Raw genomic sequence first — 25095 nt, 5'->3', positions numbered from 1 at the left:
TATACTCTAAATAGATGAGTTGAATATTTATCTAAAAAAATTATAATAAATGGATTGAGTAGACTTTTACTGATAAGTTATGAATGAATTACATATTTCAAGCCCTGATTTTTAATAAATTGTAAATAATTTATTAATTTAGTTTTTATTCATCTATTACATCACATTAATTCTTGCAACTTTTCATTTGTTAGGGGAACACCTAATTGAGTACTTCATTGTTTAGCTTTGTTATTTTCTATTGGAAACGAGCAGTTATTAAGTATATATATTAATTATGGTAACATTTGATAAGAAAATATTTTATTTTAAAAAATTAATTAAAATATATAAATTTGATCATATAATATATGATGATTGGGTGGGAGCATGAACATGTAGTAGTATTGTAACACCTAATAATTTCTCTGAAGTGAGCAGTATTGATTTGTCATCAAACAGGCTTCTACTGGACTACCTCTGTGATGCTTAGTTCTTTCTTTCCACAATAATGATAGTAATAATAATAATAATAAATATTTATTATTTGAACATACATAATATTAAAATGAAAAAATTAATATAAATTTAGTATGATTTAATTTAGTTTAATTTTGAATATAAAAAATAAAAATTAGAGTAAAAAATGTGATTAATAACATAAATTTATTATATCAAAATAATTTAAATTGATTTTTTAATATTACTAACTTAATAATTTGAAAGTTGTAAAAAAAATAATATTTTTTTAGACGCTCAATTTTTTTATTTTTAAAAATGTTATTTATAACATACAAAATAAAAGATTAAAAAAATAAATTTTTACCATTCTTAAAAATAAAAGACTAAACATACAAGAATATATAAACATTCATATGACAGAAATAAATCTTAAATATTACATCATATATAAATAATTATTTATAAGTTTAACATAATATATATTTATTAATCAAAGTAAATCACAAAAATTATTATTTTTTAATAGAAAAATGTGTTTGGTATTTTTTATATCATTAAAGTAGGGTTAATAATTATACTAAAATTAATTTTAAATTATAATTAGTCTAAATTATAAATCAAAATAAATTTAATTTAACATATATAGATATATTTTACAATAGTATTTAATATTTATATAATAAAATAAAAAATAATATAAAATTAATATGTTTGCAGTACTTTTAATCTAGTTTACTTTCAATTATAAGAATTGAAAATTGAAGTAAACTACCTAAAAAATGTTATTAATAACCTTGAGATAGGATATAAAAAAATGAATTGATTATTTAATAGTATTAATTATATAACTTCGAATTTATAGACAAACATATCATATGTATTTATAAATATTTATTTTATTTTTATGTTGACTAATGTTATTATATTTTTAATTTGTAATTATTTATTTTCAAAAATTTATTTTATAAAAAATAAAAGATTGAAAATTTTAATATAAATATTTACATTACTTAAATAAAAAGATGCATATAAAAATATAAAAATATCACAAAAAATAGAATTTACTTCACATATAAATATTTATTTTGAAAAGTTAGTGTAAAAATATATTTATAGATGAAGTAACCATTAAAATTGTTAATTTTAATATATTTTATATTGTTAAATTAAGGTAATATAATTTAATTATTGCTGAGTTGATATGAGAAAGAATTTTTTAAATGTATTAAAAGTATATTTATATATAATAAATATAAAAAAATTATACAAATATTTATATATAAAATTATATTAATATCTAAAATATAAATTAAATTTATTTTTTATTATTTATTAATTATATCTATATTTTATTTTGATTTATTTATAATATTAACTCATAAGATGCATGGATAAAAATTGTACTTCATTGAAAAAATTATTGTTATATAACATAAAGTGAATATTAAATAATAAATATATATATATATATATCTGATAAATTATATTATATAAATATATATTATGTAAAAATAGTTTTAAATTTTTATTATTACATCATATATCAAAAATTTTTATTGATAATATTAAAAAATTATTGGTCATTAAAAAAATAATTATTATATTTACATTATTATAAGACAATATGAGAAAATATTAATGTTTGCATTAACAATAATAAAAATTAATGTATCAAATAATTGCTAATTTTTTTAAAAAATTTGTTATTAAATAATTTTTATAGTTATGTCTACTATTATAGAATAAATGTAACAAATAATTATTATAAAAATTTATTATTACAAAAATTTATTATCTAAATTGATTCAATGAAATATTGTATTTAATGTTTAATGTTAATTAAATGTTAAAATTTTCTTAATTATAATCATATTAAATCAAAATTTTAAAATTTAATATGCTCAAAGTTAGTGTACGGGCCAAAACACTAATAAGTGTGTGTTTAATACTAAGTATCATGATAATGATTACGTTAAAAGAAATGTTGAGATAAAATCAAGTGAGTTATTTAGAGTATGTTTGTTTTTAAAAACAGAAAAGGAAAAAACATATCCTTAGTTTTTTGATTTGTTTTGCACTTTAGCCTGACACAGTTTTAATCACAATTTGGCAAAATGGTGAACAGGAAAACTTAGAATACAGTGGTAGCAGTTGACTCTCTCTTTGTCCCTTCTAAAACACCTCTTACCAGCCATTTTGTTTATTCTATTGTACCCATCCAACTTTGTTTCATATTTTATGTCATCAACTCTCACAGCATAGCATGATGTCAATCTCAACCATTTCAACACGCGTTTTAGAGACACCTTATCATTGAATCCACATTCCACACACCAACTCTCTTCCTACTTCCTTGTCCCTGCACATTTTCTGAGTCCTCCGCAGTTTCCATGGGACAAGAAACCAGAAACCTCTCAGATGAGTACGAGGTTTCAGAAGTCCTAGGTAGAGGTGGATTTTCTGTTGTCAGAAGAGGCACAAAAAGATCAAGCAGTGAGAATAAAACCCATGTAGCTATCAAAACACTGAGAAGATTAGGTAACCCTTCTTCTTCTTCTTCCTCGGCTGGGTTACACCGACCAAAAGGTGGAGAGAAGAGCACAGCAGCTATGATGGGGTTCCCCACATGGAGACAAGTGTCAGTCTCAGATGCCTTGCTCACGAATGAGATTCTTGTGATGAGGAGGATAGTGGAGAGTGTTTCACCACACCCCAATGTGATTGACCTCTATGATGTGTATGAGGACTCAAATGGGGTCCATCTTGTGTTGGAGCTATGTTCTGGTGGGGAATTGTTTGATAGGATTGTGGCACAAGATAGGTACTCAGAGACTGAAGCTGCAGGTGTGGTTCGCCAGATAGCATCAGGATTAGAGGCTATTCATAGAGCTAACATTGTCCATAGGGACTTGAAACCTGAGAATTGCTTGTTCTTAGATGTGACCAAGGACTCTCCTCTTAAGATCATGGACTTCGGGTTGAGTTCTGTTCAGGAGTTTACTGACCCAGTTGTTGGTTTGTTTGGATCCATTGACTATGTTTCACCAGAGGCTCTATCTCAAAGAAACATTACTACCAAGAGCGACATGTGGTCTCTGGGAGTAATTCTATATATCTTACTCTCTGGGTACGCTGTATTCTTTTTTCCCTCACACCTTCTCATTGGGTAAAATAAACCATGCTATCACCATGAAAATTTATCAAAAGAAGATTTTTCTTACATATCACTCAATTTAGCACATTATGTTTATCTATTGTCCTTTGCTCATACATCTTTCTTTCCTTCTAGGGGCGAGCTGTTTACAGAAATTTATCATTCAATTTTGCACATTATGTTTATCAATTGTCCATTCTAGGCACATACAATAGATGAAAGCCTCATTATATTTCTCTTAAATAATGAAAGAACTCAATAGTACCCTCCTATTATATTTTTTTGCAGGTATCCACCTTTCATTGCTCAGTCTAATCGTCAAAAGCAACAAATGATAATGAATGTAAGTAACATGTCTCGCATAGATTTAATGAGATTCCTCAAAGAGGAATAGTAATTTAGGCAGAGTAAAAATAGCAATGCACCAAGAGGTGATTTTTACTTAAATACATTATCCATTTTCACTATACTGCATGTGTTTTCTCATGGTACCTTTGCATTATGCCAGATCCAATGACCAGTGCAAAGGTATAGGGTCTTGAGTTGCATTGTCACGTGCAAGACTATCATTACTTTTTGACTCTTAAAAGAGACATCTTTTAACTTGTATATGACATGTCATGCTTCTAGTTCATTCTGTTTTGCTTTTACTTACCAAATTAAATGCTATGGAACAGGGGAGTTTCAGTTTCTATGAGAAGACTTGGAAGGGCATTTCCCATTCAGCAAAGCAACTAATTTCAGATCTTCTGACTGTTGATCCTACTAGGAGACCTAGTGCTCAAGATGTATTGTCCACTCTTACCAACATCACTACTCTTAATGAAGCACATTTTGTTCCTTTTTGGTACATAGAATTAAGCATATATACGATTAAAGAAGTCCTGTTTTGTTAAAAATGAATTACCACTAAATTCCATTGTTTACCAACTATGTACGTAGATTATTGATCAAATATGTTTTGAGTTTCTATAAATTTAGTTTTAATCTTATATTTTTTTCATTTGGTTTTGGTTTTTTTTTTTAAATTTAAAATGTTTTTTATTACAGCTTAGTAGTGACACATCATATGTCTAGATATACTATTACATTGGTAATTATTTTGAGGTAGCATTTAACGTGACATATTTGTGTATGTGACCTATAAAAAAAAAATTATGACCAAAATCAACTATATTTATAAAGATCCAAAAGCATATTATCCTGACTTATTCTAATTTGTATTTAAACAACTTACAATTATTCTTTAAGGAACTTTTGAGGAGGAAAAAATAATATGCTCTAGTATTTTTCTGACATAATGCATAAATAATAATCAATTTGTAATTCTCAAAATGGCAATGCTTCCATGCTTGGTATCCCAGATTCATTGTTAATGTTTCTTCAACACTTTGCATCATATATTTGGTTAACATAGCTCAAGAGAATAATAACCCCCAACACCCATTCTGTTCTGTTTTGGAACAGCTTCTGTGTCATCCATGGGTCTTAGGGGACAAAGCCAAAGATGTTGCAATGGACCCTGAGATAGTCTCAAGGTTGCAGAGCTTCAATGCAAGACGCAAACTGCGTGCAGCTGCAATTGCTAGTGTATGGAGCACCACAATATTCTTGAGAACCAAAAAGCTGAAATCCTTGGTAGGAACACACGATCTCACTGAAGAGGAAATAGAAAATCTCAGGATAAATTTTAAAAAGATGTAAGTACTGGTGACGAATAGTACATCAAATACAAATTAGTGAATGAAATAATGAACATGATCAATTTTCTTTTTAAAATTATAAGAATATAATTTTAGTATTGAAAAGTTGAGTGTTGGGTGTAAACAGATGTGTAAGTGGAGACAATGCGACTCTGTCAGAGTTTGAGGAGGTGCTGAGAGCAATGAAAATGGCATCATTGATCCCTTTAGCACCACGAATATTTGACTTGTTTGACAACAACCGTGATGGAACAGTTGACATGCGTGAGATACTGTGTGGCTTTTCCAGCTTCAAAAACTCCAAAGGAGATGATGCTCTCCGTTTGTGCTTCCAGGTTTGCCTTATTTCTACAAGTTAAATGTCTATTTAATAAGAATTGAAAAACTTGATCATAAAATGCATCCAAATACCCAGAAAGAAGAACGATTATATGTAAAATTGTATTTATATTATTTGGTTTTCTTGCCCAATAGATGTATGACACGGATCGATCTGGGTGCATCACTAAAGAAGAAGTAGCATCCATGCTCAGAGTAATGCCCCTTCTCTTCTGCTATTTAGGGTTTCTTTGATTTACATTAATAGTATTTAGTTGAGGTGTAACTTTTTATATTTAGTTAATATTTCATTAAACTTTAACTTTCCTTCAAAAGTGAAGGATTTAGAATGAACATTTTCTTTAAATAAATTATAACAAATTCTCTTTAACCAATCTGCATATTTTACTGTCTTAAATATATAATAATAAATTCACTAATTTATCTTCTTATGAATTAAACAAAGTATCTCTGTCTTTTGTTAAAAACAAATCCTTTCCTTCCTTTCATTTGCATCAAACAGTGTTTTGTTTAGATTTTACTAATTTTTTTAAGTAATAATTAATAAATAATAAATTTTATTAGAAATCACATTAAAATATGTTAAAACTACAAAAGTGAATATCTTTATATTTTTAATAAAAAATTATTTTAACTTTTTTAGTTTACTCTAAACACACTTAAACTTTATTTGAGAGTTGATTTTTTAGAATAAATAAATAAATTTATGTGATGATTATCTTTATTTAAAAATTTGTAGATAAAATAAAAGTTTATAAACAATTCAAAATTCTGTAAAGTTATTCCAAGTTAAAGAATTTTGTATTAACTTTTTTTTTAATTCTCATCTCTTCTCTTATTTTTAATTTTTTTTTTATCATCTCTTTTCAAACTCTCAAACAAAGTTAACATTTTTCAGAGTTAAGTTAAATTATCTTTAAAAAATTACATATGATTGAATTGTATACTTGAAAAGCCTTGTTATATTTTCTTAAATATTTTTTAATTATTTATAAAGTAACTATTAAATAAAAAATGTATGTATTACTTCCTTTAAAAATATAAAAATATTTAATAACTTCTTTATTTACTGATTAAGATATTTTGTAAAATAAAATACAAAAAGATTTAACATTATTCATACTTAAATTAATCTAAATCAAAAATTCATTTTTACTAAAAAAATTGAGAATTAAATTTGTAATTTTAAAATAATTAAGCCATAGCCTTGTGTTTAGGAGAAATTATTATATGATTTGAGACCATTTAAATTTAGTCATGTATGAAAAATACATGTATCTTGTTTATTGGTTAGGATGTTAGTGATCCTAGAGCAGTGTGTGTTTAGATATAATGAACAAGTTGAGTGAAAACAGGCTTTGCCAGAAGAGTGTCTTCCAGCTGATATAACGGAACCTGGGAAATTGGATGAAATATTTGACAGAATGGATGCCAACAGTGATGGAAAAGTTACCTTTGACGAATTCAAAGCTGCCATGCAGAGAGATAGCTCTCTCCAAGACGTGCTTCTCTCTTCTCTTCGCCCCCACTAGTTCCACAAATTTCCATTAATTCACTGTTATCATCTTTTATTAGGAGTACCTTTTTTTTTCCTTTTCTTCTTTTTTGGTGCCATTCTTTTTTTCACTGAGGTATACAACTACAGGAAAAAAGAGTAATGGGGTATTAAACAGATGATATTGTACCATCTAATTTTTGCTATGACAATTAATTAGGAACTTCTGCATTCTCTTCTCATTCTGCAGCTACCTACATGATGAGTCTTGAAACTACACTTGAATACCACAAAGCTTATATGTTCATTATTATAAATAGTGTAAGTGTAAAGTAGACCTTCATGATTGTTCCCCACTAACATGTGAAATGACATCTGGTCTAAGCTTATATGAATACCATGTAGGACACAATTTAAAAAATTATGGGACATAATATAACTATAATACAATATATAAAATCAGTCTAAAATTAATCTGAAATAAGATTTTCAAATCTCAAGAGAATTTAAGTTTTAAAAATGAGCATGAATAACTATACTTATAATAAAATGTTGAATTTTATCCATTCATTATATAGTATTTAAATTGGTATTGATGTAAATAATTTTTAAAATTTAAAAAATATATTTTTTAAACAATTTTAAAAAACTATTTAATTTACAAAATAATTTTAAAGATAAAAAACAAACAAGCTATAAATTTTTTCGAGAATAACGTTGAGAAGAATTAGTCTACTTAATAATTCTTTAAGAGCAACAATTAAAAATCGAGGTTTTGTCACTGTTAGTAACAAATTAAAATGGATTGATAAAATAAAAATAAAAATCTAATCATTAATCCATTTAGAGATTGAATTAGCAATCAATTTCTTAAAACAACCAAATCCTTCTTTAACAGCAACAAATTTGAAGAAAAGATTTATAAAATTATTTTGTAAAATTTTTAGGACAAATTTAGAGAAAATTTTTTTTTTTTTAAATTTTCTCTCAAAATCAATCTTTATAAATTTTCTTCCAAAATACATCTTTAAATATATAAATTATTTATGATCCTTACTAGTTTAGAGATGAAAATTAAAATTATTATCATATAGGTATGTATAGAAATGAGAATTAAAATTGTTATCATACAGATATGCATATAAAAATGAGAATTGACTAACTTTTTAAAATATAAATATGGGGATATTTAGACCTTGCTCATTATTACCATACTATTAATATTTTCTTATTGAGTTAGTTAATCAGGTTTAGTCTCTTTTTTTTTAGCTAATAATCAGATTTAGTCTCTTGTAGTGCACTTTTATTTTTTATTTTATCTTTTTATCTCCTTTTTCCTTGAAAGCCTGGTTATGTGTACAAATGCTAACTAAAATTTGAATTTAGTTTTTATCATTTATACATGTTAAGATCATATTTAATATCATATTATCTATTTATTTAGATATTGTATCTAATCATCTACAACTCATCCTATATATGTAGCCAGATTCTTTGTAGTCCACGCGAGAATCGTAGAACTGTGTCCAAAACATCTCATTTGTTGAATTATTTCAACGGCTCAAATTATATCACGTAACTCACTATAAATAGAGGAACATTCGAAAGCCATTTTCGTTTAAACAAAACTAAGCTCCCATAAGTGAATCTGTCCCATGACTTCCGAAGCAAGCAAGGTTGTCGGCGAAGTTGTCCATGGTGCAGTCACGAAGGCAATAGAGGTAGATGGTGCTGATGTGGTGGAGGAGGTGGAAGTTGTGAAAGGTGAAGTCATAGTTGCGACAAAAAGTGGCAAAACATACGGTGCAGTAGGTGAAGTTAGAGGAGCAGTGGGACTTAATGGAGAGGCTTCCGATGAAGAGGAGGTCAAAGGAAAGACGACCGAAGCTAGTGCTACAAATGCTTTTGCTATTCATTGAGGTTGAATTCACAATCTCTGAGCTCAAAGTCACGCCCACTCAGTGTCGAAAGAAAAGGGTCACAACAATTACGAAGAAGAAGAAGAAGAATTGTACAACACAGTAGAGAGAGCAGTGGGCCAGATTAGCTTAAGGGAGCTTGGTTTCGCTTAAGCTCAAATGGCTTTCAAAGTTCAAACGTTCCTCTACTCGTAGTGAGTTATGTGACATCATATGAGGAGTTGAAATAATCTAACGGATAAGATGCTTTGCGCAAAACCCTGCAATTCCTATGCAGACTGTAGCGGATTCAAGTCTGAGATTAATAACAGTTAGGAGGGTTGATTCCATTTGAATATTACTTGTTTAATCTAATTTTAAATATATTTATAAGTGACGTATACAAAATTATTTTTATGTATATGCTTTTTTTTCACATGACATAGTATTGGTTAAAAATTTAAAAGTAAATTTTAATGTTAAACTTAACTTATGAAAAAAAAATTAGAATCTAAAGATTTTTCAGAGATAAAGTATATGTATTGTAAGTTTATTAAAAAAATTAAAATAAATTATTATGTATCAAAAGTAATATTACATCACAAGTTTTCAAGTACTTTAGAATCAATTCTAGGAAGTGATGAAAAAATTAATCAAGATATTATGGAATACATGGTGGGCAGTTAAGGTGAAAAAAAGCATAAAAAATTGTTTGTAACTAAAGTACTTATCAAGTTGAAAAAAGAGAAGTTTTATCATATTGCAACATAACTAAATATTTTATATAGTAGTGAATATTGGATCTTAAAGAAATAATATGAGATAAAATTAGAAGAGACAAAAATTAGAATGTTAAAATGGATGAATAGTCACTAAAAAATAATAAGATAAAAAATAATAATATACTTAAAAATATTAAAAATAATACCTATAATAAAAAAATGACTGAAAATCTTTGATCACATGGAGAGAAAATATCTAGAGACAATAATAAAAAAAAAGGTGAATGTCATGAATTTTAGTTCAATTAAAAAAGATAGAAGAAAAAAAAACTTTAGAAAAAGTATTAATTTTTTTTTAATTAATAATATTTTAAAATTTTGATTTTTGATTTATTATTGTGTGATCTATATAGTTTGTCTCATTTAATAGAATAAGATTTGGTTGTTTTATTCTATTATTTAAATGAATGTATTTAGGTTGAAAAGAATTGATCCATTCATTGTCACTACCATGTACTCTAATTTTTGGAGATACTTATAACATGTGAAAGTAATCACTTATATAATTTTTAATAAATTAAATTAAAATCTTAAAATTTTGAAATTAATTTTTAGATTATATAAATATATTATTATGTAAAAATAATAGTCTAATCAAAATTTAAACATTTACTTTAATCATTAAATTTTAGGTATAATTTAATTAAATTATAAACTATAATAGTAACTTATTTTGAGTCTAAACCAAATAAATTGTGTTATTTTTTGGTATTTTTTTCATCTAAATATATAAAATAGTATACTATTTATTTTCTATCTATTTTTGTGTCGTTTGATTAGTATTCACAATTAAATTTTACTTATTTTTATCTCAGTATATTTTTTCTTATTGATTAAGCATTAATTATTCTTGATTTTCTGCTGAAAATATTTTTTATTATAGAATTATAATATTAATAAAACATGACTGATTGAATGTTTGACTTTAATGACTTTAATTAATTGTTTCATATTAAATAATTGTTTCACTCATGTCTTTTAATTGTTACAAAATATTAAACTTAAAAAATAAGTTTTATTTTTATCAAATATAACAAAGAGTAATATTTTTCAGCACAATTAATTGAAACATCAAAATTAATATTTTAAAGATTGAATTTTACCTTACGATAATGTTTGCGAAAGATGGAAATAGAAGAAACTGTGGCTAATAAATGATAATTATTTAATGTTTCGTTATAATGGTTAATCACAGTTTACTTTAATGTATAAGAGATATATACGGATAAATTTGATTAAAATCAAATTCTTTCAATTATAGAATTTATTTGGCCTTAAAGAATAATTTTATTTGAAAGTATTTATGTGTAATTTTATATTATTATTTAATTATAAATTATTATATTATTAAGAATCATTAAGAAAAACTTATTTATCATATATTTTATTTAATTGATAAAATAAAAATCTTTACGCATACTCATAAAAAGATCATTTCTTGTTGTAATAAGAATTAGACGTTTAGTTTTATTTTTATTTAAACAAATTTTACATATTTTTTACGAAAAGGATTGGATGAAAAAAAAGAAAGAATTAAAGATGAAAAGAACTGGTAGAGATTGAGTGAGAGAGAGCCGAAAAAGTTAGTTATAGAAAAAAAAAGAAAAAAATTAGATATGGATGGAAGAAAAAAGAGTTAAAGGAGAAAAGAGAATAAAAAATTGCATAATTTGTTTTTTTTTCTTTTAATTTAAATAAAAATAAAATTAAATGTTTAGTTAATTTTTATTATGTGAATTATAATTTTTTACTATAATAAATTCTTACTTGTCATTACTTAACATAATTTTCATATCATTAATATTTTTTATATTTATCAAGAAAAATATCTATTATATGTATTAATTTATATCTATGACATTACCCATTAATTTTATTATTTTTATTTTTCCTTTTCTATCGTTTTCCTCTTTCTTTCTATATATATATATATATATATATATATATATATATATATATATAAATATATTCAAAAAATAATTAAAATTATTTTAATTAAATATATTTTTCTAATGATTTTCATAAAAATATATTTTAAAAAATTAGTAAATCAAAAAATTATATACATTTATGAACAATTTTAAAATTATAATAAGTTTTTAGTCTTTGATATAGTTTTTTTGTTACAGTACAATATTTTTTCAGTTTTATCAAACTCTATTATTCTTATAAATGCTAAAATATTTAATCGAGTTTAAAATATAAATAAACTACACATTTATAACTTTTAGGAAAGATCATAACATAACTCACTTGGAAGTTGAATCCCAGAATTACAGCACTGTCAATTATTATCTATAACAAATGTTTAAGAATTATTATCTATAACAAATTATTCAAAAGAATAAATAAGTAAAATATAAAACTCACATATACTAGTTAAACTGAAAGTTGTGTCTAAATATTAAATTATACAACTTAATCAAATAAATATTTTTAAAATAAAACCGGTTATTAAGTAAAAAGAAAAGTACTTTTTTTTATAGACAAAATAAATATTATTAGAGAGAATTCAAGGAAAACTCAAAATCCATATACACAAAAAAAAAAATTACTTACTCAAAGAAATAGAAAGCAAAAATATACTTATACAAAGTTAAGACGGATGCAATTTCGTGAATGCAAATACCAATCAGCTAACAAAATAGCTTCTCCCTTACTAATAAGTAATAGTCATTTCCAGGACCTCAGAATAATAGAATTTAGGACTTCCCTCTCATCCAAAATACCATTAGAAAATACAATTCTATTTTTATGTAACCATAAAGACCACACTGTACTTACCCAAACAATTAATAAGCATATCCCTTCTCTTTTACTACAGTCAACACCAACCTAAGAAAGCAAGTGAGTCGATAAATCTGAAGGCAAAACCAGTGAGAATCCAAGCTAACGTGCAGTCAAGTACTAGATTTGAGATGAAACTGAGCACGTTAAAAATAAATGAGTTAGAAGTTTCTCAAAACCAAGACAGAAGCAGCAAGTTATATCATCAATTTGAACACCACGATCAATCAGTAGACCTTTACAAGGAAGTGCATTCAACAACAATTGCCAAGAAAATACCAGACACTTAAGAGGAACATTTCTTCTCTATAGCCTTTGCAAGACATCTGCTGTATACTGATCTATACTATTAGGACCACCAAAAAGTTCAAATAGCCATGCATACGCATATTGCACTGAATAACAACTTGAAGAATCTGTCATTCATACTCATTTATCTTTTTGTAGTAACTTAATAAAAACTTCATCCACAAACTTCAACTGTTTCACAGTTTAGTAATTCGAGCTTAAATCGTGCCCAAAGTGGTGTATATATATATGTGTGTTGTGTATGTTATTTTTTCCCCATAAAACTGTTATTTTAATTTTATTAAGTAAATAAAATTCATTTCTTTAAATTTAAAAATGAAAGTAATAAATTACTAAGAATTATAAAAGGAAATTTAGCACTTATTATGATATTATGCGTATGCTGTCATAATCTATGCTTAATTAATATTTTTCAACAAACACAAGAGTGATATGCTAATTATGCAAAAAAGAAATTATCCAAGTAATCTGCCACAGGAATTCTTCTTTTTTTATTTTTTATTTGCAAGGTATATTTTGACTTCGCCTGTAAATAATAGCAAAAAAAACTTTAAATTACATTATTAATGTTTCTTAGATTTCAATGTATTATTTATCATATTTACTATTTCTTAATACTTTTTAAACTTTATCTTTTTTAATTTATTTCTATCACGTTACCTATTAAAGATATTATTTATTGTTTTTCTTGTCCCTATCTTTTTCTTCTCTCTAAAAAATTAATACACCAAAAAAATATTTAAAAAATATTTTTCTAAATTTTTTTAAGAATTACATTTTATTTAAAATGTTCATGATTTTATTATAAATTTATGTTTGTAATAATTATAATGATTAAATAAATTTAAAATCAATTTAAAAATTTAATAATAAATTTATCATAAATTGAAATAAATATTGGTCCGAATAAAGTATTAATATTTGTTTATTATTCATACTAAAATATAAATTAAATGTGCTAGTTTTCTCTAATCTTTTATGTCAAAATTTTCGACAAGATTATTGAATAAAATAATAAGAATTATATGTATCTGTGAAAAATATTAAAAAAAATATCTTAAAATCTTTTGGTAATTGATATAATTTTTTTTTTATCATAACTTCTATTCTCTGGCTTTCAAAACTGATCTCAGAGTGAGACTTAAGCAAACTCACTTGGGCGTATGAAAGAAAAGGCCAATGAATAATATGAGGAAAAGAAAGTATAAAAAATCTAATCTCAAGAATGCAAAAATTACCATCTATTATTTTAAATTAATTCTTTTAGAGTTAAATTAGATTAATTATTTTTAATTTTAATTGAATAAAAAATTCAAACAAAATTGAGTGTTTACCAACATTAAGCATGCACTCGTTGATGCAATAAATGTAAAATATAAATGACCAATAGCTGGACTTCAAAATATATAACAATCAATACAAATATATACAATGCAGACTCATAATTTTATAAAATAGATTGGAGGCTCATTCAATTCAAATAAACTATTTGCATTCATGTGGATAAGAAACTTACAATTCAAGGTTTAATTAGATCAAACAAGAGAGACAAAGTTGTGATACTCATTTATTTCCAAAAAAGGCTAAGAAAAATATATAAAAAAGAAAATAATTAAGAGAAGACAAGCATTATGAGTGTTATTGATTCATTGTTCCATGAGTCCTCATCCTTGTCCTCCTTTTAGGCCTTCTATTTTGGTGACCTTGGACCATCCTTACAAGCCATTGAGGCTTCCCTGTTAACAGTACACAACATCCCAAGCCCACTCCAAACACCATGCCACATCCATATCCTATAGCCACTGGTTTCCAGCCAAATTCAATTTTTTGTTCATGTTGAGTGTGTTGTGCAGGACCCTTACTACATTTCATTGACAATGGAAATCCACATAACCCCAAGTTTCCCACATAGGAATCATTTAAAAATGTGTTGAATTGCTTCCCTTGAGGTATTTCTCCCACAAGATGGTTATGGGAAAGATTCAAAACTGCAAGATAGTTTAGATTGATTAGTTCTGTAGGAATGCCACCAATAAGCATATTTGAGGATAGATCCAATGATTCCAAGTTAACCAAATTTCCCATTGAGTGAGGAATAGAACCAATCAGTCTATTATGGGAAAGGTTGAGCCCTATGAGTGCATGAAGCTCTCCAACATAATTTGGAATCTCTCCTTCAAATTTGTTGCTTGATAAATCAATATATACAAAGACTGTTGGAATTTTTGTGAGCATGACAGTGATCCCTTTTGTTGTTATATTCACAGAATCATAGAACAGGTTAATTTTTGTTTGACTTGCATCAACACCTAATCCTGCCCACATGTATTGCAAATTGCTGTGCCCTTCAACTTGAAGCACATTCTTCATGGCTTTGAAATTTTTTATGTAGCCTTTTGGTATTGGGCCACTGAGGTTATTGCATGATACATCAAAAATGATTAAACTAGGAAACATATCCTTGATCTCTAAACTAGCAATAGAACCATGCAATTTATTGGCTCGCAAAATCAACACTTTCAAATGTGGTAAAGTTTGAAGCCAATGCGGAAATTCACCCTTTATTTGGTTGTTGCCAAGATTTAGAAGCTCCAATTGTGTGCAGTTGGACAAAGATTTAGGCAAAAGACCTTCTAATTTGTTCCCATTGAGATTCAAAGTACTGAGCTGGTTGTTCTTCGAACAGGTTCTTGGCAAAGGGCCAAAAAGTTTGTTCATTTGTAGATCTAGAACTCGAAGGGATGATAAGTTTACAAGGCATTGAGGAATAATGCTAGCCAACTTGTTGTGTGACAAATTGAGAATCACAAGTGAAGTTGCATTGCAAATTAGTGAAGAGATGTCACCAGCCAATAAGTTGAAACTAAGATCAAGGTAACTGAACCCATAATTCCTTGGCAGTTGGTCCATTGATGTCAACAAGTTGTTAGAGAGGTTCAAAAAACTTAATGAATCCATTTCATGTAGTAACCAATTGGGTGACCTTCCATCAAGTTTATTGTAGGACAAATCAATATAACTCAAACTTGGAAATTTTTCAAATGATATGGGAAATTCAGTCAAATTGATAGAAGATAATTCCAGAGCTTTTAAATGAGAGAAACTGTAAGTGACATTGGATTCAAAGTTTAGTGATAATTGACTATTCTGTGAAAGGGAAAGAACTTCCAGATTTTGAAACTTGGAGAAGAGTTGGAAATTGATAGTACCACTCCAATTGTTTGAAAATAGACACAAGTATTTAAGGTTTACAAGGTTGAAAATTGATTCTGGAATATTACCTTGTAACTTGTTACTACACAAATATAGATTCTCCAAGGAATGTGATGACATTGCACTTACATGCCCTTCAAATTGATTATATGATAGATACAAATTTACCAAAGATGGTAAAGATAAACACCATGAAGGAATTGTCCCATTTAGCAAGTTGTTATTTAAGCGCAAGTCGGTTAGGTTTGGAAACCTTGTAATTTTATTAGGCAAAGGACCCTCTAATCTGTTATTAGAACAATCCAAGTAAGAAAGTTGAGTCAAGTCAAACCATGAAGATGGAATTTGTCCTCCTAAATTGTTGAAACTAAGATCAAGAGATTTCAATTTGTTTAGTCCACCAAACACATTTGGGATTTGACCACTAAATGTGTTATGTGAAAGATCCAAGTAAATGAGTTGTTGAAGATGTGAAAGTGATGATGGGATCAAACCACTGAAACGGTTCAATGAAAGGTTCAAGAAAGTAAGAAGATTTGAAAGTGATGATGGAATTAAACCATTAAGTTGATTTCCTGAAACATCCAAACGAATGAGATGTTGAAGGTTCAAAAGTGATGATGGCAACTCACCTTCTATATTGTTTTCACTCAAATCTAATTCTTGAAATTTGTTTGACTGATGAAAGACATTTGGGAGATGGCCATTGAGATTACTATGTTTTAGATACAAGAAGGATAAACTTGGAAGGGTTAAAAGTGAGGGTGGAATTGAACAATTGAGGATGTTACTTGAGAGACTCAGGTAAGTAAGATGTGAGAGGTTAGAGAAAAACACAGGAAACGGTCCTTGGAATTTACATCCTGAAAGATCCATGATATTGAGAGCATTGCTGCAACTCAACATAGGAAGATGGCCTCCAAGGTTGAAATTATTTGTTAGATATAGTTGTCGAAGATTTGGTAAACAAATAATCTCATTTGTCAAGCTTCCACTTAACCCAACTGATCTTAGATTAAGAGTAACCAAAGAGGAAGATAAATTTAGTAGCAGAGGCATTGAGCTTGGCCTTATTGAAGACATATTTGTATTATCCAAAAGAAGTTCCCTTAAATTTGTTGCATTTTGTAGAAGACTCTTCAAAGTGGTTTCTTTCCATTTTAATTCAAAATTCCAAGTGAGATTAAGTGAGACTAACTTGGAAAGCTGTGAAATTTCAGAAGGAATTTCACCTCTGATGTAAGAATAAGACAAGTCAAGATGTTTGAGACTCATAAACATCCCACCAAACTGAGACGGAAATTGGAACTGGGAAAGAACATTAAAAGAAAGATTAAGTGTTTGGAGATGAGAAAGATGGAAAAGGGTACTATTAGAATGGATTATACCTTGGAGTCCTTCACAACTGAGGTTTAGGCCAATAACATGACCAGAGAGAGTGTTGCATGTGACTCCAAGCCATGAGCAACAATCAGTTCCGTTTTTCCATGTTGCAATCTTCAGAGATTCATCACAAGCATAAATAGTATTAGTAACTAAAGAGTTTTTAAATTGAAGTAATGCAGAGCTTTGGTCAGGATGACATATGAATTGGGAAGAAGAAAAAGCTGGAAAATCAAAGAGCAAATATTGTAAGCATAAAATAATTTGAAATAGCAACGACAACCACCCCATGGATGATTTTGTCACGCAATTCAAATTTCGTAGAAAGTGTTTACCATTTACTAGAAAGGAATAAAAAAGAATAGAAAGTGTGCATGAAATAATATGGAACATAACTTGTATTTATAGACAAATTGAGAACACAAGAGTTTTAATTTTTGTGTATTAATATTTTTGGCAAAACAAAGCTTTGATGGTCTTCGGTGACCCACATGTTGAGGGAAAGAAGACTTATTTGAAGACTTCTTCAACAAAATTAATTGTACCAAATTTTCCAAGACTTCTTCAATAATTCACTCCACATGGGTATAAAATATTGTTGAGTTCACCAGTGATAGTGCCTTCATTTTCATTTGAATTAACTTAGTCCATCTCTATAGGAATAAAAATATCAATCCAAATGGAAAGGTTCAAATTAATTTGTACCACCAAACTTTATTAACATTGAATGTAAAAATAATTGACTTAGTCTTTAACTTTAAAATATAAACCACTGTATAAATAATGTTATAGATAAAATAAAACTTTTATTTAATACACGCATAAACTTAAAAGAATATATTATACTCTTTTTAAATTAATAATTGTGATTTTTTAATATTTTAAAAAGTAACTAATTTTTTTTTAATAAATAACTAGTTCTACTATGTATTATATATATTTAATATAAAATTAAAATTTATTAAAAACATATAATATCCTTTTAATTTAAAAATCACAGTAAAACTTACTTGTCATCCTTATATTTTGTTGACCATGTCTTGACAAATTTGTATCTAATAAATTTTTCACATTGGATACGTCAGAGAGACAGTGACCAAAAATTTAATTTCTAACCGCTCCACACCTAATCAGAAGTTGTTGCTGCTTTCTGTCACTACAATCCTTTCACTTATAAATGCATGCACGATTTGGGTTCTTCATTTCATTTGAATTTTCATCTCCAAATTTCTTTCTTACTATATGGAGTATCACATACAGTTGTTTAAAATTTAGGCAAACATAAAAGTATAAATTTTAAAAAAATATTTGAAAAATATTCAAAATGATAAGTGATATACGAATAATAGTTATAAATAAAGTTTTGAAAATAAATATAAAAGGGGATACAATGAAATTACGATAATCACATTTATGCAGAGTTATTTTAGAATAATTTAAATTTAAACAGAGAAAATTTAAGGTATTGTTTTTGTGTAAGAACAAAATAATATGATATTCGAAATTCTTTACGATGTCCTCTTTTCCTTGATTCTACTTTTTTAGTGTATGTGTTATTCTTAACTTCATGTTCTGTTAGTTTTTCTTTTATTAAATCCGAAACCATACATGAAATAGAAATAATGTATTATGTTTTATTTTGGAAGTGTTTATCGTCATCGTACCGTCGTGTGTGTATATGTTATCAACTCTATCTATTTAAATTTTGCAAAGTTTCTTTAAGTTATTAGTTTGATTAAAAAAAATATGTATTTTACGTAAAATTTATTTAAATAGAAGTACTAATATAGATATAAGAATAATAGTAATAAACATTTTTATTATCTTATTTTGACACTTCTAATCAATGCTATCTAAGAATGAATATTTTACTCTAAGCATATAAAGAGAATTTAACCAAAAAGACTAGGTTATTTAGATGAGAAACTCTCATAAATTAAGTGTCATACTGCACATTCTTATCTTAAACTCATGACATTACTGAATTAAGTATGGTGGAAAATGAATGTTTAAGTTTACTTCATTTATTTAAATGAATTTAAGCTTGACTTGATTAAAATATTTTAAACTTCCACTTTATTTATTAGCTTGTTTATAATTTATTTATTCATTTTTTACTAATTTTTTAAACAAATTCTTTCATTAATTTATATTCAATGAATGTTTTTATGCTAAAGAGTAAAATAAAGTAATAATAAAATATAATTTTATATATGTGAATATGATTAGCTTAATTATGTTTTTGGTCCCTATAAATATAGGCATTTTTTTTATTAGTCGCTATAAATATTTTTGTTAGGAAGTGGTCCTTCTAAAATAGGTAAATTAGGAATTGGTCCCTGCCGATAACCCTCCTTCTGTTAAGTGATGAGCTGGCTGAAAGAGTCCTAGTCAGTTGCCTACATGGTTTCATACTTGCTTAAGTGGTTTGCTGAGGTGGGTCACTTTCAGAAATGAAAAACCCCAAATAAAATAAGGGCAGAAACGTTAAGAAGGTAACTTTCACTTGTGGGATTTAATTCAACGAAAGTCATTTGTTGTGCTAGTTGGCATTTGCGTCTCAATCTGAAGGTTGTATAGGAGCTGCGAAGCTTGTGCCTAAAAGGGAGAGTATGTGGAACGTGGGTTAAGGCTAGATTTAATAGAAAGGGACACTACGTGTGAAGAAAGTAACTTTCACGCGTGGGGTCTGATTCAACGAGAAGCATTGGTTGTGCTAGCTGGCATTTGCATCTCAATCTGAAGGTCATGCAGAAGCTGTGAAGGTTATGCTAAAAAGGGAGAGTGTGTGGAACATGGAGTAAGGTAACGTGTCAGTGAAACCCTATTTTATTATTTTCGTCTTAAACGTGTTGGTGGTGGGGTAGTTATGTAACGAGGTTTCCTTTAATTTATCTCTGTTAAATGTAATTTGTTAAATTTCTTAATGTAACACTTTAAATTTAATTTCAAAATAATAAATTTCACAAAGTGGGAATAATAAAATTTTTATTTTAAATACTTTCCCAACGCAAAGTTTCCCAAAGTTTTTCAAAATAATAAGGGTTTACAAATTTTGATCAAGTAACTAATATAGGACTAATCTAAATACATCATATGTTCAAAATAAAATCTAAGCCCTATAGCAGTATCATCCATTCCTTCACTGAACCCGGTGCTGATCGTCTTAGTCACCTAAAAAACAAATATAAGGATGTGTACTCTACACTATCTAACACACGCAAACATAGAGACTCACCTCACACACTCCACATAAATTCTAACATATTTTACACAAGTATAATCAATCACAAAAACACTTTCTATGCATTCCATTTCAGCTCACAACTGGTGCACACATTACACCAACAACATTTTACACATACGTGCGCTCACTACACCTAGTCACGCTCACTGTGGCACTGTGATCATAATTTCACACTATAGATGGTCGTCGGTTACCCCCGCCTCATGGATACAACGTGTGCGGTCACGAGTCGCTCGGCAAAGGTGTTGGTCAAAGGTATAGTCAGGAGGAGAATATGCGGCCTGTGGTGTACCTACGCTCGCTGTCGGTGTCACCACTACCCTCTCTTCTCCCAATCTTCCACACCTCCAATGTATCGCTGAACCATTCATAGCATATTCATAACCGCAGCCACATACAGTATTAATATTCGCACACGGCACACAGGCTCACATTATTTCACAGCACACCTTCATTGTAACACCTTAAATTTAACTTCAATTAAATAATAATTTCGCAAATCGGATAACCAAATTTTCATAAAAGATTTTGAAATAAGTGAAGGGTTACAAGTTAATATCAAATAACTGCTACAAGACTAGTTTAATTACAACGTTTTCAAAATAAATTCTAAGTCCTATAGCAGTCCATCCATCCCTTCACTGAGCTTGATGCTGATCGTCTTGGTTACCTAAAAAATGAATGTAAGGGTGAGTACTCTACACTACCCAAAAACACACAATAGACGTAAAGTCTTACCTCCAGAACATTCCAATACATTACACAAACACAATCACCAGCAGCATTTCACATCCACAAGTATAATTCATAATATATGCACGTCAATCACATTCACTGCAACACTGTGATCACAGATTTACACCATGAATGGTCACCGGTTACCCCCGCCTCATGAATACCACGTGAGCAGTCACGGGTCGCTCAACAAAGGTAATGGTCAGAGGTCTAGTCAGGAAGAGAGTGTGTGGTCCGTGGTGCACCCGTTTCACAGTCAGTATCACCACCACTTCCTCTTCCCTAAGGTATTTTTACCGTCCTCATCTCCCACCCCAGTGTATCACTGAACCATTCACAGCACATTACAACGGCGCTAACACGCCCATTCACACATATTCCATGCACGCATGCAATAATCATGTTTACACACGGCACACAGTCCACATTGCATTCAAATACACGACACTAGACCCACATTCATTTCACATTACACGGCACATAGCCAATATTCATCTATATTACACCACATTTACATACAATCTACATCCATCAAGTTTGGGTCAACACACATAATGTTCACACATCACGGCACATAACCCACATTACATTTCTCAGCAATTTTCTACCCACTAACTCAGTTACAACACAATATTAAGCAAAATATTAACAATTCATGCACAAAAGAGTAGGATAGAGTTTCCCCTTACCTCAGATTGACGTCTCACACGTTAAATCCACCAAGAAGCGCTTCTCCTCACGGATTTCGTCCTAAACACATGGAGAAACTCCATGAGAACTCATGGAACCCACGAAAACAGAGAAAGGGGATGAAAAATCGAAACCCTAACCATTAAAACTCACCTCCAAGCGTTTTTCACACGGATTTAACCTTCAATCAAGCTCCCGAACGACTTTGGAGGCAATTAATCGGTGAAATAAGGCTTTGGGGAATAAGAGGATCGAAGGGAGAGGGAGAAATAACTATCCCCGAATCCTAACCCCCTTTAAATCCTTTTCTGGTTGTGACACTCTCGCTACAGTGAGCTCGCTACAGTGACACACCCTTTCGCTACAGCAAAAAAACCAGAGAAAATTGCACTCTAGTTTCTGCAGAATCTCGCTACAGCGAGGCCCTCTCGCTATAGCGAGACTGCACGCAGAAATGCACCCAAACTGTTGCTCTGTTGCTATAGCGAGACGTCTCTCGCTACAGCGAAAAGGCGACAGTTCTAGTCTTTCCTCCTAGGGCCCTCTTGGTACATCGAGAATCCTCTCGCTGCAGCGAGAACAGCCTAGTATCTCGCCCTGTACTTAGGCACTTTGCCCATTTCAGCCCAACAACTCACACACACACACACACACACACACACACATATATATATATATATATATATATATATATACACATACATATTCACAACATATATCTAAAAAAATACACACATAAATATACATTTACATTTATATACTTATCAATAATTAATATTACAAAATTTGGGGCATTACATTCATTCACAGCACACAGCACATATGCCCATATTCCATCACACAAGGTTTAATCATACAATTTTTATCATAATATCTCACAACCATTCATTTCATCATATCCAATATTTCTCAATATCGATAGTATTAAGTTTCACACGATCTTTCCACCACAATTGCACTACAATCAATCAATTCTACCAAACACACACATTCCAAACCATCCACATGACAATGCATAGCAAATTACATGGCATTCAACACAATGAGATAGGGTAGAGTCCTCCCTTTACCTCAGATTGAAGACTCACACACGAAATCAACCAAGGAAATGCTCCCTACACGAATTTCGCCCTAAATACATGGAAGAATCCCATGAGAACCAAGGGAAACTAAGAAAACAAAGAATGAGGATGAGAAACTGAAACCTAACCATTAAAACTTACCTCCAAGCGTTTCCAACACAATTTTAACTTTCGATCTTGCTCCCAAATGGCTTTAGAGGCAATTTAATAAGTGAAATAAGGTTTTGGATTGAAAAATTGAAGATATTTTGAAGAGAGGAATGTGAAATGAATTTGCTGAACCCTAACCCGTTCAGATATGTGGTCGTGACACTCTCGCTGCAGCGAGAGTCTTGTTGTAGCGATGTCTCTTGTCGCTACAGCAAAAATCTCAGAGGAAATTGCATCCTGATTTCTGCAGAACCTCGCTATAGTGAGACCCTCTCGCTATAGCGAGATTGCATCCAGAAATATACCCCTCACTGCCGCTCTCTCGCTGCAGCGAGGGACCTTTCACTATAGTGAAAATGCGACAGTTTCACGCATTCCTCTCAAAGCCCTCGTGCTACAGCAAGAACACCCTGCACCATATACTTAGCCTATTTCAAACAGTCTAGAAAAATCAATCTCAATGCACAATCAGCATCCACATCACATTTTATAAACGTACACATATTTACACGTATATTCTCGTCACCATTCAATATTTATCATTAGCATATCAAACTCATTACGCACTTAAGTGTACGTTCCAATATCCATTCGCACACACACACACACACATATATAATAATCAATATTACAAAAGTTCGGGGTGTTACACTTAACTTGTATTGCAATTATAGGGATGGCTTTTAACTTGGTAAAATACCATAGGGATAAATTTTTTTTATGAACTAGGGGTGAGATATGTAGGGGAGAAGTTGATGTTGTGTGTAACATTGACATTGATAAATGGTCGTATTTTGACATGTTGTCCATTGTGAGAGACTTTGGCTATATAGGTGACTTTTTGATGTGGTGAAAGATGCTTGGTTCAACATTTGATGATGGTTTAAAAGGAATTACATGGGATGATCAGGCTTTAGAAATGACTAATTATGCTTTGAAGGAGAAATGTGAAATATACCTATATGTAGAGCACATAGTTAGAAAACCTGAAGTGATCTTTGAATTGACTAATAGAGAGGATGAACCTGCTATAATGGGTGATGTACGGGGTGAAGCTGAAGGAATGGGTGATGGAGAAGGTGAACCTGCTACAATGAGTGATGTACAAGGTGGAGCTCAAGTAATGGATGATGTAGGAACAACTAAAAGAATGAGTAAAGCAAAAAAGGTCTGATGCAGAGAATGCTGATGTAGAGGAGTCTGATACAGAGAATGCTGATATAGAGGGTTCTGATGAAGATAATGAAGTTGAAGGGATGACTGATGTGGAGGGGAGATGTGGACAAGAAGCTAATGTTGAGGCAGATTTTTAGCCTCCTGAGAGTAACATAGATGAAGATTACTTAAGTGAAGAGTTGCAATATGAGGTTAATTTAAACAGTGACAGCCCTCACTATGAAGCTTTTCAATAGAAAAACATGCAAAAAGATTTTCAGTTCTAGCTGAGAATGGACTTCACTTCAAAAAAGCAATTTAAGGATGCAATTATAGAACACTCTGTTTTGAATGGTTAACAAATCAAATTTATGAAGAATGATGACATTAGACGCAGAGTTAGGTGCCATCGTTCAAGCTGTGACTTATTGGCATTTGTTAGTAAAGTAGAGACCACAAGTTCTTATATGTTAAAAACCTATGTTCCAAAACATACTTGTGCAAGGGTGTTTGACAATAAGAATGTCAATGC

General features: G+C 29.3%; 2 protein-coding genes across 2 annotated transcripts; one reads left to right on the top strand and one right to left on the bottom strand.

Moving 5' to 3' along the window:
* The first annotated feature begins 2831 nt into the window (after positions 1 to 2831).
* On the top strand, positions 2832 to 7169 carry LOC113866137 (calcium and calcium/calmodulin-dependent serine/threonine-protein kinase). Its single transcript, XM_027501026.1, has 7 exons — positions 2832 to 3568; positions 3884 to 3938; positions 4273 to 4383; positions 5063 to 5295; positions 5426 to 5633; positions 5773 to 5832; positions 6993 to 7169. Exons 1-7 carry the CDS (start codon positions 2832 to 2834, stop codon positions 7167 to 7169), a joined length of 1581 nt encoding a protein of 526 aa, XP_027356827.1.
* A 7224-nt stretch (positions 7170 to 14393) lies between these two features.
* On the bottom strand, positions 14394 to 17874 carry LOC113865761 (receptor-like protein 53). The gene has a single exon (XM_027500499.1). The coding sequence runs from the start codon at positions 17793 to 17795 to the stop codon at positions 14547 to 14549; it is 3249 nt and encodes a 1082-aa protein (XP_027356300.1). The 5' UTR covers positions 17796 to 17874; the 3' UTR covers positions 14394 to 14546.
* Positions 17875 to 25095: the final 7221 nt, after the last annotated feature.

Source organism: Abrus precatorius, unplaced genomic scaffold (assembly GCF_003935025.1).
Source record: "Abrus precatorius isolate BTA unplaced genomic scaffold, Abrus_2018 Scaffold4, whole genome shotgun sequence".
Lineage (NCBI taxonomy): Eukaryota > Viridiplantae > Streptophyta > Magnoliopsida > Fabales > Fabaceae > Abrus > Abrus precatorius.
Note: the sequence above shows the minus strand (reverse complement) of the source record. Positions and strands in the feature narration are given on the sequence as shown.

What these genes read in the sequence shown, in the direction of transcription:
- LOC113866137 (XM_027501026.1), top strand. Translation starts at nt 2,832, where the DNA reads ATGGGACAAGAAACCAGAAACCTCTCAGATGAGTACGAGGTTTCAGAA. An exon ending in AGGATAAATTTTAAAAAGAT is followed by an intron (nt 5,296 to 5,425) that starts GTAAGTACTGGT and finishes GGGTGTAAACAG; the next exon opens with ATGTGTAAGTGGAGACAATG. An exon ending in CTCTCCGTTTGTGCTTCCAG is followed by an intron (nt 5,634 to 5,772) that starts GTTTGCCTTATT and finishes CTTGCCCAATAG; the next exon opens with ATGTATGACACGGATCGATC.
- LOC113865761 (XM_027500499.1), bottom strand. Translation starts at nt 17,795, where the DNA reads ATGGGGTGGTTGTCGTTGCTATTTCAAATTATTTTATGCTTACAATAT.